At 41.4% G+C, this 16454-nt stretch overlaps 1 protein-coding gene across 1 annotated transcript; it reads left to right on the top strand.

The window, feature by feature from the left end:
- Positions 1-3328: 3328 nt before the first annotated feature.
- Positions 3329-14723, top strand: stk17al (serine/threonine kinase 17a like). The gene is made up of 7 exons (XM_085156278.1): positions 3329-3679; positions 7005-7217; positions 10590-10734; positions 11553-11679; positions 11791-11839; positions 12131-12310; positions 12986-14723. The coding sequence occupies exons 1-7, from the start codon at positions 3567-3569 to the stop codon at positions 13269-13271; spliced, it is 1113 nt and encodes a 370-aa protein (XP_085012404.1). The 5' UTR covers positions 3329-3566; the 3' UTR covers positions 13272-14723.
- Positions 14724-16454: the final 1731 nt, after the last annotated feature.

Here is a 16454-nt window from a genome sequence, read left to right as displayed (position 1 = left end):
AGCCCTGCATAAGTAACCAAAGAAGACAGGGAACGCCTATAGACTGAGGCGAGATTACCCGCCTGATTCTGTAGCCATTCATTATATGGAAACTTCTCTCTGCATAAACAATGGTTTAGAACTAAGAACCATAAACAGAGAATTTAGGCAATAAGCAGTTTTTATCTATGGATTTGACATTTTGCAGCCCACATATACTCCTTTAGTTCTTGTTAAGAAAGCTAATTTCCTACGAACGTTTGAGTCTCATGAACTGCTTGTTCTAGGAAAGAGATTATCATCAGCCATCAGACTTTTTTTCATTCACAAGTGAAGGCAAATAAGCAAAGAAAGAAAACAAACCGACTCAGCAAACGGTGCATGATTGAGAGCTCTTTGACAAAACCAAAAACAGGGAGAATGCATCAGTCAGACATTTCCCTCTGCCACGTCACGGCATTCCTCACTCAAGTCATCTCTGCGTTACAAGCCAACGGTGGAAACAGGTTATTGTGGTCATTCAAACAGAAAGGAAAAGTCTGGGATCTTATCAGAGTATGAGATCTTTATATAACCGTACTGCCCTCCGAGCGGTCTCATAAGGGAGCAGCAGAAAACATTCAATAGCATTGTGTCGCTGAGTCACCGGTGAAAAGCATTTATGTAATGAGAATCCCCCTTTAAATGATGCCATAGGCAACAAAAAGAGGAGACAAAGGACATCTTTGGAAATTCTGACAAAAGACAGTCTGTCTCTCTAACACATTTACCTAATGAAGGCATAAATAAAGCTTACCCCGATTCTTAAATGTTCACATCTTTGTAAACATCCTTTTATTTCTCTGGGTGTCCAGGAGCTCCTGTAAGAATCACAACCTCTGCTATCACATCCCTGTTTGAGGATGACTGCCACCTGTGATTTATATAAAAGTGCATTTTTAAAATGACAAGTTAAGTTGGTCAGAGAGTATGTCACTGAATCGGCAGCTCACTTCAACTTTACAGAGCTAGCGTGCTGCAGCTCAGAGTTAAGCTACCTAGCATGCAACTGTTTCCAATCTCAAAGCATCATTAATAACCAGAAAAGTTCCAAAAGCCAAATTTGACTTCCCGATCAGAACAAAATGGACAATAAGCGCACTCAGTTACTTGCTATTGAACATAATTGAGCACATATCCGCTAAAGAAGCAGATCAAAAGTTGGCCGAGACTAAAAGCAGAGCTAAAATTGAGTATCTAATGAACATCCAGCAGATGAAACGAATGATAACACTATTGCCCCATAAGTGTGGAACTTGTAAATGAATGCTTGTATTGTGTCAGCGCTACTGTGATTTTAAGAAATGAATGGCAGTGAATGCCCCACCACCAGAGAGAATACGAACTCAGGGGAAAGACTGGAACATGATCACATACCCTTGTGCCCTATCAAGTCCTGACTGGGCCTATTTGTTACAGTGGCTCTGAGAGGGTTTTTTTGCGTTTCCCAGGTCATGGTTGAACTTCTCATATTTATGTGTGTCAAACTGAAGGCTGGCAGTCTAATTTGCTGGTATGTGTTTTCATTAGGTCTCTGGGGCCGAGTAAAGCTCCTTCGCTAACGTGGTTCCTCTGAACTTTGACCCTGGCTTTAATGGGAAGCCTGGCACAGGAGGTGGGGTTAAAGGGGGGTCAAGACTTCAGTAGGTCCACTTAGAGTTAAGGTAACAATTTGAGGAGGCATAACATGTTATGTAACCCTGTCGCTACACACCAATGACTCGGCAGAGCCTGAGGAATGTGGTCTTTCAATAGGTGTCTTTTACATCAGTTTCTGTTTATGGAAACAAAATTAGCTTTGGTATGGTAAAATTGGACAAATCCTGCTCTGTGTGCTAGATAAGAGCTATGTAGGGCTTGTGACCCACCACTGGAAAAGTAATCAGCCACAGGCCATAAAACCAGTACAGAAAAAAACTTTCATACTGTCATTTTTTTAAACTCTATCGCTGATATTCCCTCAAGGCAGAGCAGCTATTAATTTCTTCACTGAAACATTGGGAATGTAGGCTAGTAGGAGTCTTTCAAGGACTTTTAGAGAGGACAAAGCACTGACAAAATTGCTTTTGTCATTTATTTTATCAATAGATTTTTTAATACGTAGGTCTTATATTTGCATATCTAAAACCTGAAATAATAACCAAAATATTAATTGATTGTATAAGTAATGGTACCATCAAACTCCCATGGTTATGAAGTCTTACCATCTACTGGAAAGAACACCAATCGTTTTGATAAAAGCAAACACCTCACAGCGTCTGATATCATGCTTTTATTTCACGTAGTAGAAACTGAGACCAGAAACACTAAATCCACTACTAGTTCTACTAGTATCAGATGGAGAAGTTGGGTTTTTTTTTTTTTTTTATCTGTGTGCTGTTTTATTTACTTATGATTGGCATAGACCTTGACCTTTAAAGGCTATATATGGAAAACTTGCAGGATGCACAAACATTAAAATTAGTGGACTTTCCAACTTTCGGTTGTGCCACATGACCTGATGTGTTATCTAATGAGAGGCTTTGAATTCTTGTTGGATGACATAAAGGTTCAGTGACCAGACAACAGATAAGGGTTGGGGGGGAGAGAGAGAAATGCGGAAGGCTCTCAAACCCTCAGGGTAGCATCATGTTCATGACTGAGCTTAAATGTGACAGCAGTCAATCTCACCTGTTCCACAGCCAAGCCCAGAGCAAGTATCAGGACAAACAAATACCAACGACATCAAGCATACTTTAAATATTTTTGAGCGTGAGAGTTTTTGTGTATGTTTGTAGTTTTAAACTATTTGGCTTGTTGTACCTATTGTTTGCTCTGTGTGTCCGTTTTGGAAGTTTTAATAGAAGTAAGTGGTTCAGTAAGCACCTAGGTTTATGTCTTATTAATGTGCCCTTGTGTACTTGGACGCTTATCTTTCTTTTAGAGTTTACCTTTATTTTAAGTCTAAAGCTGATATGGTATCCTACGATTAACAGACTCATCCAAATGGCCTTATGTGGGGATATAAAATAGGTTTCTGTTTATATGTTTATTTTTCCTTATACTCGTGTATTTTACAACAACAGGCTACCGTTTAACCGAGTGATTGTTATCAGCTAAAGTTATACTTATACCTATCAAAGCGAAACTAATGCTATACGTGTCTAGTTATACGTACCTGCCGTGTTAAGATCGGGTCACTCACTGCCGCATGCCAACCAGCTGGCTTGCACCTTGGGAAGTCCTGGTCTGCAAATTCATTGGCCTCTGTTGCTTAGCGTCAGCGCAGGGGGCTGGGCTCCGATGAGGACTTTACTGTCAGGAATGCATAGTAGTACTAAAACCCCACTGACTGTGTCGCGCTGCTGCAGGCATCACCTTTATGTTTGGGACGCACTTAAGCTGGATTACATACCGGTGGTTTCGAACAGCTTCTGTAGCCTCTAACTGACCTTTTTTATTTAATAATTAATATTATGCGAGTTTTTACCTGAGCTTACAAGAAAGTCGTCTAATTTTTTGTATTTATTTGGCGAGAAAGAATCGTTTCATTACACGGCACGACTTCAATGCCACATTCAACAACCATGAACAAAAGCGGAATGGTGACAAAAATCAACACCAGGATAAGGACTGACCCGTTCGCTGGCAGCTACGAGCTGGTGGGCAAAGAACTGGGCAGGTGAGTTTGTTTGTTGCCTGAAGGTTTTCATTTTTTTCCTCCAAGCAGTCATTGACAAAAATCCTAATACCTTCGTGCGTTGGCTGGACGTTGCAACAAAGTCTGAACAGATTTAGGCAAATCGCTTAATCATATTAGAGTTACTCTCTGCACGTGCTACTGGGAAGCCTGCTAATTGAATATTTCCAATTGCGCTTTCCATCTGCTGGCGCGGGGCAGCGCTTTGGCACACGCAACGCGTAATGGTAATGCGCTTCTGTGAGTCCTGGCTGGAAGCTGCTAAATAGTTTTAAGACTCTGAAACATTTTTTAATTCTAAACAGTGACGATAACGAGTTGTGTGGAAATGGATGGACTGTTCTTATACATTATCTTTGCGATTTAAGGAAAAAGGTTTTCGACTTGCTTATTATTTCTGCTGAGGTCCCGCGTGCACGGTCCATTATATCCTGGTGTAAGTGGTACTGAAAAAGAGTGGACTTGGAGGAATCGTTCTGAATGCGTGGCGATCTACACTGACATCAAGAAACATACGTGCAACAACTAATGATCAAACATGCGAAAACACAAAGCAAGACTTTCTAATCCTGACCTACATAGTTCATTCTTGCTGCTTTCTTGACTATTTTCCTGTTTCATGTACCTGCTTTCCCACAAGTTAAATAAGCTGTCTACCAACAGTGCCTTTTTTTTTGTCTTGCTCTGGCTTCCTCTTTCTTTAGCCACATATATATTTATGTCTCCCAGTTGCTGGTTTGTGGATGCCAGCTGAAATTCCAGATTCCCACTGTATTTAACTGGGGATTCCCCAATGTGCCAAATTACAATGACTTTCTCTAGTAAGCACTGCAGCATGAATGAAGAAGATGAGCTGTGTTTCGCTCCTTAGGTTTCACTTAATTCAGCAGCTGGTTGCACTCTATCTGCTTTTACAAATCAACTTCAGGTTTGTTCTTTTGCACATGCTCAGTAATGTCCCAGTAAGTAGCCAGTTTCTTTTTATAAGACACCCTGGGACATGAGGGAGAGTAGCATGACCTGTCGTGCTGGCTTTAGGCTACCAGTGTAGTCTACAGCATCCTATAAACTTTTCTCTTTTCTTTCACTACCACAGATCAACTTTCACCCCCCCCCCCTTTTTTTTTTTTTTTTTTTTTTTACTCCCTTTCCCATGACTTCAGATCAACAACATCCTGAGATCAAGCTTCATAATCACATTAGGTACAGGAATGTACGTAAGTGCCACATGGCAGGAGATTAACTTTATTGTACATTTGAATGCCGAACATTTCAACTGTAAATACCAGGCAATAATTCAACGATTGCAGACTCCTGACCCCTTTTTTGAAAGCCTTCTCATTATCACGCTCTGCATGGTTTCCTGCAGAAATGGGCACAAAATATGTTGTGGGCAACCTGTAAGCAGGAAGAGGAACTCAGGTTGTGTGTCAGACTGTCTGTGAAAAAGGCAAATAAGAGCTGTCATTTTTCATTACGCTTCAGACATTAGTCAGTGAGCCTCTGGGGAAGACAAAATGCAAACTGCACGGGAAACCAGTTTCTTAATCAAATTATCACCATCTTGCGGAAAGGAATGTTTTGTGTCACAGTAAATTTGGTGATTGATAGCAGATGAGTTTCAGACAGGTTCCTGAAGAGAACTGTTTGAACTATATAACTGCAATTGCTGATTATTTGAGAAAGCACTTCTCATTATTAGTCAGAGTATGGTAAGACCTTTCTGTGTTAACAGTGAGGTGTTGGTATTTTTAATCCAAAAAAGCGAAAATGTATTTTTTAAAATGTTAAATTATAGCGTGATATTTTTTTATTTTTTTATTTTTAATAACAAAAATATTCTTTTCATCTTCCTGGTGAACATGGCCGGCTACAGGATGGCCTTGTTTAGTAACCTCTGACCTGTTGTCAGCCTTTGAAAGGACCCCCACTGGGCTGCTCTTTTCAATAACCACTAGTCATTTCTTTTCACTCTAATATGTAGCACCCAGCCCACAGCTCTGAACTTGGCTAATTAAGGATGAAAAGCCCCTGATGGCTTTTGCCTTTTCAGTCTGAACAATGACTCGTCACTACACTGCGAGACTGGGGAATGGGGTGGCAGCCAGCACACAACCAGACTCCAGCCAGAACAGTAGCTGTTTTTTGGTCAGCAGCACAGTCAGCTTTAAGCAATACTGTGTGGGAGGAAAAATAGCTTCATTTATTTCGTTATTTTCTAGCATCTTTTGCTCAATTTCCCCAAGCCTTGTGTGTTGTGTCTAAAGTGTAGCTTAAGAAAACACTGAGATGTTAGTTAGGTGTAGATGTTAAGATTACAGTGACTGTCTTCATGTTGCTTGGGTTCTAACTCGACTGTCAAACTGTGACATCCCCCCCAGCGTGTGGCCTGCTCGGTCACATTCATGTGGGTGGTCTTGGTCTCAGGACTGCTGTGTTTAGCTGACTGGTCAGCTTTTGTACGACTGTCAATGCAGAAGCAGTCTCTGGCTGAGGGTCTGGGTGGAGGTGTCAACACAATTCCATTTGTCCCTGCTGCTGTCAGCTGTGAAGAAAGGGAAGTGGTGCACAAGGCCTCATTTTCAGCCTGGGAGAGACGGCTGGTGATTGTGTTGGTTTGACCCAAATGCAGTTCTGAATGCATCGGACATCCTGCCCTCACCCACAGCTGACCCTTAGCACCTTTTATGACTCTATTAATGTACATTCGGGGGGGGGGAGTCAATGTTTATTAAAATTAAACGTAGATAGTCTGCCGTGTTTTACCAGTGACATTATGCAACCAAGCTGTCACATCTCTTTGTTTTTGCTTGACCTACAAAGTAGCAATACCCTTATCAGAGCCCTGCCCTCTATTCTGCCGCTCTTGCCAAAAGTGTCAGCCTTATCTGCTCTCCTTCAGACCCTCCTGAAGGCTAGAGGAACAGGAGAAAGAAGGGGGATCTATCAACAGAATGCCTCCTTTGCACAGCATATCAGTGGTGAATAACGGTCTAAATTTTTCAAATAATGCCACATAAGCACCTTATCTCTGGGCTTTTCCATAACCGCACCCTCACTGTTGCACTTGTAGCCAATTGGTTTGCCTTTCCAAAATACCTCATGTCTTCTTAACAGTCAAATATTGAGTGGATTGTATGCAGTTTAAGTGACCTACATTTAACCCAGTAACAATTTGAAAAGGAAATGGACCCATGTCTAAACAAATTTTAAAAAAAAACATAAATAAATAAAAAACACAGGAAGGTGGTTGTGATTTTTCTTCATGGCTAAACTCTGTTGCTCTTTTTTTGTTGTTGTTTCCCAGGGGAAAGTTTGCAGTTGTGAAGAAGTGCATTGAGAAGGCGACAGGGAAGCAGTATGCTGCCAAGTTCCTGCGAAAGCGACGGAAGGGCCAAGACTGCCGCATGGACATCTTAAATGAGATTGCTGTGCTGGAGCTGGCCAAGGCAAACCCCTTTGTGGTGACACTGCACGAAGTCTATGAAACCAGCACTGAGATCATTCTCGTTCTCGAGTGGTAAGTCACTAATGTTCTACATCACAAATATTCAACTGTCTTTCCCAAACTAGCAGTGTTTTGGATAGCTAATGGCATCATACAGCAGTAATATAAATAATTCTTCCTGAATCTAAGTGTTTGAGCCATAGCAGAGAACTTGAGGGGGGTGACTAGGTCACCAGGTATTGGTGAAGAGAAAGGTGGGGTAGGCTCTGCGCAGGTTTCCCAGGTGTACCTTACAAATAATTCTTTTTCATAAGCACAGGTTTCGTTGGAAAAGCCTCAGATCTTACATACGTCATGCAACATCCTGTGTTTTGCAAGATAAGAACGTCACAGCTTGGTGCTTCTGTTTGAATAATTAGTTTTTATGCAGTATGGTCGGCTGATTTGCAAGAATTTAAAAAAAAAAAGAAGTATTTCCTGGCATAGTTCTAGGCAAGTTGCTAGTTCTTAAAAAAAAAAAAAACACACCCACGTGTGAAATGCACAGGCTTGCACTAGTTTAACATGGTCTCTACCTTAAATGGAAATTCTCTGTGTCTGTGGTTAGTCGCTCGTCTCGCTGTAGCGTGAACACCTCAGTTTCTTGTTACGCTAACTGATTGTGATGAAGTGTCACTTTAAATACCACAGTAAAACTGCAGCATGCTTACTGTGTAAAAATGACAACATTAACCTACAGATTACTCATTTAGATGCTACCGCTTGAATCTGGTTAAGGCAGTGATGACTCTCAAACATGCATGTGAACGCAGCAGGTGGTTCACACTGCTGATTCAGTTCCCTAACAAGGTCAATTCAGCATTTGGCTCTGGCCTGCTGTGGTTCAGTATTAAAAATCTTTAGGTATCTAGCGAGTGTCATCAAACTCCTTTCATGAAACACTTTAATTAGGATTTAGAAAGATCCCTTAGCATCTTAACCACCTCACTTCCCTCATTACACAAAGGAGTTTGTCCTTGAATCATGTTCCAGGGACCCTGTTCCACAATTGCTCACTTCTCAGGCAGAAAGCCTTCTCCTGCTCAGGATCCACTCCAGTTATTCCCTTCCCAGACATGGAATGCTTCTGTAGAACAAAAGCTTCTCTATGGGGAAGGCTATGTTTGACCTCTTGACTAAAGTGTGAAAGGGGAAGTAGCACTATGGTTCACCCCTGCATGCCTGCAGAGAAAACATAGCAGGAGGTCAGTCTACAGTGGCCCACATTTCCTCTTCAGCTGCCAAAGAAGTTACACTGAGTTGTTGGTGCGCTGGGATTTGAAGCAGCGTATGCATGCACGACATCTTAGCTCTGACAAAGCTTCTTTTTTTGTTTTTTAAATGTCAGTTATTTCCTGCTGCATGTCCTAAAAGCTGCAGAAGAACTAACAGCAAGCGAATGAAAAACTGCATTCACAAACCGTCTGACCTCGGCATGAGTTTCAAGAATTGCAAACCATTTTCCATTTCCTGTGGGTTTAAATGTAAGCAGCAAGCAAAGCGCAGCTCCCAAAAGTAGCACACAGCCCTGCCGGTAAAATGTCGTGTGCACACACACTTTTTGTAGCCACAACCACTTCCTTGTCAATGTTAGAGAAATGAAGTCAAAGTCTAATCATCTTCAAAAATACAGCTCCAGCATGCGTCAGTACCAAAGAAACCCCCAGGGTAATGACTAGTTTTAGAGATGATCACTTTCATGAAAACCGAATCACCTCTAAGTTCTTTTTGTGGAGAGTAACTTGAGGTAATCGGTGAGATAGGTCCTCCATGGTGGGGGGGGGGGGGGGGGGGGGTACTGGCTGTACTGGACTTTAACTGAAACATGCTCTAGGTGACAGAGGGCTATCAAGGAGTAATGAGCCAAAAAGAATGATTACTAATCAAACAGAGGATTGACTTGTTTTGCCCCTTTTGCTTTCTTATCTATGCATTCAGAGTTTGGGTGGGAGTCAGCTGTTCTTAACTCTTGTCTTAAACCAATTATTTAGCTCAAACAGTGTGGCTGTGATAGGGAGGATGTCTGCCTGCATTCTAAAGTAGGGAATGCATCAACTTCCAAAGCACAGCAACAATATTCAGACTTCAGGGAATTAGCCTGCCATTCTTGGCCACAATATATGCAAATGGTCTTTATTAAAGTATCCATCAGACTAACTTATTCCTTCAATTCCTTCAGTTCCTTCACCCACATGAAGGCATCAATATCCAGCTTGTATTCATTTGGTATACATGTGCAGATCAGCGTAAACCTATTGAGCCACTGCTCTTAAGTACTCTGGGGGTCATCAGCTGGGATTGACTGTGTTTACAGCAAGCAAGTATTTATTGCTAAGAGTTTAAAAAAAGAATTGGGTCTGAGAGAGGTAGAGTGCCCAAAACCCAAAACAAAATGCTTTCTATTTTTACTGCTCAGGTTATTGAAGTTGGCAGGTTGAGAAGGCTAACGGGGATTTTAAGGTGCTGCTTATATAACAGCCATGCCCAGGACCTAACAGGGACTGGAAGGTGCAGCTTATGTAACATTTGTGCCCAGGGCTGGGACAAACAAAATTTCCTCTGAAGATAAAAAGCATGTCTGCTTTCTAAATCCCCCACATATGGTTGCAGTGTTTTTTTGGAGGGAGTCGACTGTCAGCTTCGTGCATTGCTAGAACTGATGGAGCACCTAACATAAATCCACCATGTCTCCACATTACTTAACGTTGTTATACAAGCACAGCAGGGCTGTGCAGGAATCTTATTATTACTCCAAAATGAGCAAGCAGTTTGTTTCGAGTAAAGGAGTAGAAAACGATGCATGCTGAGGCTCATACGAAGCGGGTACAAACTTCACACTTCTCTGCTTCTTTCTTTCTATTTCAAGAAAATATTTTTACAAAGTGGTTAGGTGGCGGGTGTTTTTGTTTTTTGTCTATTTCCTTCCCCTGTTTTAGTGAATTTATTTCAGTATATGAGGTTGTGTAGGAGCTTATCTGAAGCTGCTGATATGACCATTCTTATCTCTGCAATATTCCTGACAAGAGGAAAGTACTCACACAGGCGGGGTACCTAACACTGATTTATGTTGGACTCGATTACAGTGTGTAGATGTGGATGAACTTTGTTTCTCTAACACAAATGAGGGGGAAATGGTTATATAATTGTAAAGAAAGCAGTAATGGCTTTATATTTTCTTTTCCTTTTTTGTGCAATAGGTTGATAATTTGCATTGCCAACTTATGTGACGGAAACTGAGTGGAAGGGTGTGTTTGTAACTTTCGAGGAGCAATTTATTATTACAAGTGCAAATGAAAGGGAGCCAAGCTAAACTTCACTGGGTGGTTATCCACTCAAAGTTATGTTCTTCTCATCTTATCCTTAGTTTCTTTTTATTCAGTTTTCCTTCCTGTGTTTTTCTTCCAGTGCCGCCGGTGGTGAAATCTTCAACCAGTGTGTTGCGGACAACGACGAAGCCTTTACAGAGAAAGATGTGATACGACTGGCCAGGCAGATCCTGAACGGGGTGGCCTTTCTGCATCGGAATAATGTGGTGCATCTGGATCTGAAGGTAAATGCACAAGAAATGTAAATGACAAATATAGGACAGTGCGTTCTCTCAAGAGTCAGAGTGGGGAAGATCTTATTTCTCTTATGCAACCACAGCTCATTCAGCGTGCCACGACTTTGTTCCCTGAGGAATCACTTTTATAAAAGCATCTGACCTAACTATCATGTTTTCTTTGATGTGTCTTGAGGTAACAAAGCAGCCGTCACTGAGATTTTCTTTTCTTTCACGTCTCCTTTCTTCGCATTTCACGAATTAATCATGACGTGTCTGGCTTCTGGTTACACGTTACACAATGTGTTCTAGATAAAATTATCCGTTGAGATGCACGAAATTGTTTTAGAAGGGCTTTAAAATGTTTGAGATCTTGTGTCAAACTGTTTTCAGAAGAGAAATCCTTCATTATCGAAGCATTCCTGTGGTTCCTCAGCCTTTGCTGGCTCAAGTCTGATATTTGGATTTCTCTTTCTTGTATGTATCCCATTGTTCCAGCTAAATCTGGCATTAGGCCAGCCTGGCCCGGATTTAAGTTGTATGTACACTACAGTATTTACATAGACTAACCATAGAGCCATTTAAGTATTTGGCAGAAATGCTTTTACCTCTCTTCAGAATTGTCTGATAGGCTTATTGGATGATCTGGGCTCAAAGGCCCAGTTAGCAAGTTGACTGACGACCTAGACCCCTAATCCTGTCAGGATTAGTTTTCCCAAATGCTTTACTGCTCGTAGATGCGTAATTAATTACCTCAGGCTGCTCAAATAATCAGTCTTCATCTCTTTATGTAACCTTTGCCTAATCCGCGTGTGTGCCCTCTCCAGCCTCAGAACGTCTTGCTGACCAGTGCCACACCTCTAGGGGACATTCGTATTGTGGATTTTGGCTTATCAAGACGAATGGACAACATCACAGAAGTCAGGGAGATCCTGGGTACCCCAGAGTATGTGGGTAAGTCCTGCTTTCAGCTACAAATTACCCAAAACTGCATGTCTCCTTTTATTTTTTAAAATGTGAGCACATTTTAAGGTGACTAACTTTGGCCATGCGTTTCTGTTGCAGCCCCAGAGATCCTGAACTATGAACCCATTAGCACTTCTACAGATATGTGGTAAGTGTGCTACTTTAGATAGCATTTCCACTCATGTTAGAGGACGCCACACACAGCTAATTTAATCTAGATAAATATTCAAGGCAATGACATCACCTCCATAACGTGCAAAAGACAATTTTGTGTCTAGACCTTTGACCACAAGACAAACCTTGCTACATACTTGCATTTAATTGGCTCATCATAGAATAGTGGAAGCCAGCCAGATGTGTGGGGCAACACACTGTGTAACCATGAACGACAATGACTTGCCCCATAACCACCTTCTCCTTTCTCCTTCCTCTTTACCAGGAGTATTGGGGTTCTGACTTATGTCATGCTCACGGGCGAGTCTCCTTTTTTGGGTGCTGATAAGCAGGAGACATTCCTCAACATCTCTCAAGTCAACATAGACTATTCACCGGATACATTCGAGGGCATCTCCTCGCTGGCTGTTGACTTCATCAAGTCTTTGTTGGTTAAAAACCCAAGGTGAGGCTCTTTTTAAACAGTAAAGGTGAAGATGAATAGATGTTATGGCTTAATGTGGAGAGTTTCCATCAGCATCACTTTGAGCAGATTAACACACCGAGGATGTGAGTCAGGTTCACACCGGCACGAAAGCACGCGTCGGCACACGTCTAAATGAGCGTTTGTGGTAACAAGATTTGCGTCACTTGGGCGAGACGTCGTTTCCTTTCTTGCAAATGCTGGTTGCGAATTTTACTCATTTAGCAAACTTTTAGTTCAGCATTTTTGGATTGACGTTAGATCAAACACTGATGCGCGTCTTACCTTTTCCCTGCATTACCATTTCGTTAAACTCAGCGGAACCTCTCCAAGATCTTTAAAAAAGATACCTTAATGTGTTTAGAAAAGCATCAGCAGATGCAGACACACAATCTCCAGTCAGTATCATTTAATTGCAGGAGTACAGTGGCAGCACTGGAAAAAGGCAGATATTTCACCGTCTGAGTAATCGGTTAGAGACGGAGGGGGAAAAAAATCTTGTCTTTGTGGCTTTTCGTGCCCAATGTTGAAAAGTAATTTGGCCAACTTGTAAGAAAATGTCTTGAGTGAATCTGAAGATCTAGGCAATCAATCTGTTATGTAATGTCTCTGGGATTTTTCCACTTATGCACAGTGTTATTGTGTTTGTGTATACAGGAAGAGGGCCACAGCAGAAGAATGTCTCAATCACCCCTGGCTGAACTCCTGTCCTAAATCCCACCCACACCTCCACAACAGGTCGCCGTCCTCTTTGGATGAGCCGGAGACGAGTCAGTCCGAATCGGAACCAGAGAGTCCAGCTCCGTCCCCTGAGCTAGACGTGATTGGGTCATTTCTCAGGTGCCCAGGCCAAGGTGAGCTGAAGGCGGGCCGTGGTGCCTTCTCTTTCAGTGAGCCCCCTTTCTGCACAAGACCCGAAATCCAGCAGGAGGTCATTTGCTGACTGATGTTTCACAGAAAGGGACTCAGTAAATTTAAACTCCATGGAGCAGAACCTGAAAACCTTTAAGCCTTGAGGTGCTTGGTTTTGATCGGATGTTTGAGTGGCTGCAGTTTGCCCGGCTGCTCCTACTGCTGCGACGTCTGTGAGCTTGATACCTCTGCCTGCGCCTGTGTGTGTCACTGTGTATATGTTAAATAATACACGCTACTCAGTGCTAGTTAGAATGATTGTACAGGAGGAATATGAGAGGGCTTGAAGATGCAGGACAAAGGAGTGGGAGAAAACAAGGACTTTGTTGAGGACTGCACTGCTGCCTTATGTGATAAATCTGAACTTGGCTCAGCTGAACGCTGGCTAGTTCACTCCTGCACACATACTGCTTTATCCCCAATTAGCCTTCGGACGGGGTTTCAGAGGAGAGATGGCCTCCCACTTCTTTGGATGACTTCACTCAGTGTGTGCTCTCATCTAAACAAGTTACGTTTCAGTGACCCAGACAGACCTTCTGTGACGAGTTGAAGAAAGTAAAGCATTCTGACAGGTGGATCTACTTAAGAAAAAAGAATGAAAGCAATGAGCAGCGCCCTATGCGAAAGCCAGACGTTAACTGTATTGTTTATTAATGTGTGTCTTGTACCATTTTAGCCCCTCAAACGGTCAAAGCCACATCGATGCCTGAGGTTAAGATGGATATGGTAGCATTCTTATTATTGAGGACAATCATGAGCACTTTTATTTTGTTATTGGACTTTTGTGTAAAACCAAAGGCTCATCAAGCACAGTTAGGTGTCACACGATGTACTGTACATATTAACCAGTCTGCAACACCCCGTTTTTGTCATGTGACCTGTTATTTTTTTCATTAAGTGCCACTCTTTTAACCTCACTTCTGTTAATATTACAGGTTTTTTTTCTTTTTTGTCTGTTTTGTTGACCTTTGCACAAGTTGCACATTTTGTTTTTTGTTTTTGTTTTGCTGCAAGGTTGCCATTAGATATCATGCTCGTCAAATTTTGTGACATCAGCCTTGGAAAGAGGGAATCGCAGGGGCTGAATTATAATTATTGTTTTTTTGTTTTTTTTTAAATATGGAACAGAATAAAATATAATGTCACGGAAAACTGAAGCCCCAGATGTCTTTGAATATGTGATGTTTGCCTTTTGATGCTCGGGAGCAGAGAATTGACATTTTCTCAAAAGAAAGTACTGAAAATGTATATTGAGTTTGTGATATTTTTTTGTTTTGTTTTATCATTGTATGGATGTTAACGTCATTATATTGTTGTATTTGGTAACTTTGGTAACTTTTATGTATTACTGTGTTTCGCCTCTCGAATTTCAGGAAGGTTTGCACTTGTCCTTGTGGACGTTATGTTAAAATAAATAAATGTTGATGGCTTGCATTATGAAATTTAACAATCATGAGAAATACATTTGAATTTTGTATCAAAATATTGAGTCTGGTTGTTGTGCGTCCGTCCGTCCGTCCCTCCCCCCTCCCTTTCCTTTCTTTTCTTTATTGTAGCAGCAATAAGAGAATATGCTTTCTGGAAAAACAAAAGAATGTAATATGTTTATGATAGTAATTCAATGAGATCCAGTTAGTGGGCATGAGCTCTTCCGAGAAGGCTGACTAAAAATAAACATTCATGAATTCCAGACAATCGATCTTTATAAATCTACTATCTTTTCCTCTTAGAACCATCATCATGACGTCAAAGTTTTTACATTTTTCCAGTATCTTAGTAAAATGAGTGATTCTTTGATCTGTTGCTTATTTGTTTTTTCTTTTTCCGCTATTCTACAAATGTTAGGGTGCCAACACACTGAACTAAAATAAGAACGTTACCGTATGACGTCAGCGTGTTACATACAGATACTGGCACGGTGCCTGATTGTAGTTTAATGGCCGTTTCTTTTCTTCATTCCAGCTTTCAAATAAAACTGGGTTGGGTGGTGAGGGAAATCAATGCTTTCCAAACTGAAATGAAAGAACTGTTAAGCAAAAGGAAGGTCCACTAAAGCTGTTTTTGTCAGTCAATAGAATTTAAATTCTAGTTAACATTTTTTTTTTTTTGTCTTGACATGAATCACTTGGATTTATTATGATACAGAGCTACATATCTAAACATAGATATGATATATTTGGGAAAAAGTTTAAATATCAAATATTTCATGACTATCTACACCAGGGGTATCCAACTCCAGGCCTCGAGGGCCGGTGTCCTGCAGGTTTTAGATGTGTCCTTGATCCAGCACAGCTTATTTAAATGGCTAAATGACCTCCTCATGTCTTGAAGTTCTCCAGAGGCCTGGTAATGAACTAATCATTTGATTCAGGTGTGTTGACCCGGGGTGAGATCTAAAACCTGCAGGACACCGGCCCTTGAGGCCTGGAGTTGGACACCCCTGATATACACACTATTAGCACGTCCTATGGATCTCTCTGCTTGTTTGCACCGTTGTTGCTTAGTTACAATCACTTGCATCTAACAATGCATACAAAACAATCCTACGTAGAACAGCAGTGACCAGCCTTTAACATTTGTGATTAAAAAATAAGGTATATTTTCTTCTTGATTCCCAGTTTGGGAACAGCGCTCCATCTTTGTGAGGCTATCATACTTTGTTATCATCCCATTTCGTATTTTGCATGCTGCTGCTGAACAACAGCCCTTTTCATGCTTTCTGTTGAGCTGCTGTCAGTAGTTCACCTGTGTGTCCTTAGAAAAGCATACCAACACAATTACATTAGCTAAGAGCAGATTTCCCCTGAAAGCATCTGTTTTTCTTCTCAATATGTCTTTCTGCAAGCAGCATCATAAATTTACAAAAAAAGAAGCCCCCTCAGGCTAGTCTTCCTTAAATATCCTGCAGCCGCTGTGAACAGGAAATGCCAGGATTATGTAAAGAGGAAAAAAGAGCAATCCGTTCCAGTGTAATATAGCTTCTTTCCAGTTTTTTCTCACCCCTGTGATTGTTTACTTGTGTCAGTTCAAACAATATCCGTGCCTGCCAATATCCCGAATTCTTGCTTTAATGTCTTCTTCCTCTTGTTGTTGGCATCGAGCCAGTTCATCTCCATTGCAGCCAGTAAGGAGTAAGCAGTACTTGTTGTAGCGTCCTGGTCTGGTGGCTCTTGGCTGCATCTGCTGTTTCCCTTAAAGAAAATCCTTCTTCTAC

The sequence above is a fragment of the Neolamprologus multifasciatus genome, chromosome 4 (assembly GCF_963576455.1).
Source record: "Neolamprologus multifasciatus chromosome 4, fNeoMul1.2, whole genome shotgun sequence".
NCBI lineage: Eukaryota > Metazoa > Chordata > Actinopteri > Cichliformes > Cichlidae > Neolamprologus > Neolamprologus multifasciatus.
Note: the sequence above shows the minus strand (reverse complement) of the source record. Positions and strands in the feature narration are given on the sequence as shown.

What these genes read in the sequence shown, in the direction of transcription:
- stk17al (XM_085156278.1), top strand. Translation starts at nt 3,567, where the DNA reads ATGCCACATTCAACAACCATGAACAAAAGCGGAATGGTGACAAAAATC. An exon ending in ATCATTCTCGTTCTCGAGTG is followed by an intron (nt 7,218 to 10,589) that starts GTAAGTCACTAA and finishes TTTTTCTTCCAG; the next exon opens with TGCCGCCGGTGGTGAAATCT. An exon ending in AGCACTTCTACAGATATGTG is followed by an intron (nt 11,840 to 12,130) that starts GTAAGTGTGCTA and finishes CCTCTTTACCAG; the next exon opens with GAGTATTGGGGTTCTGACTT.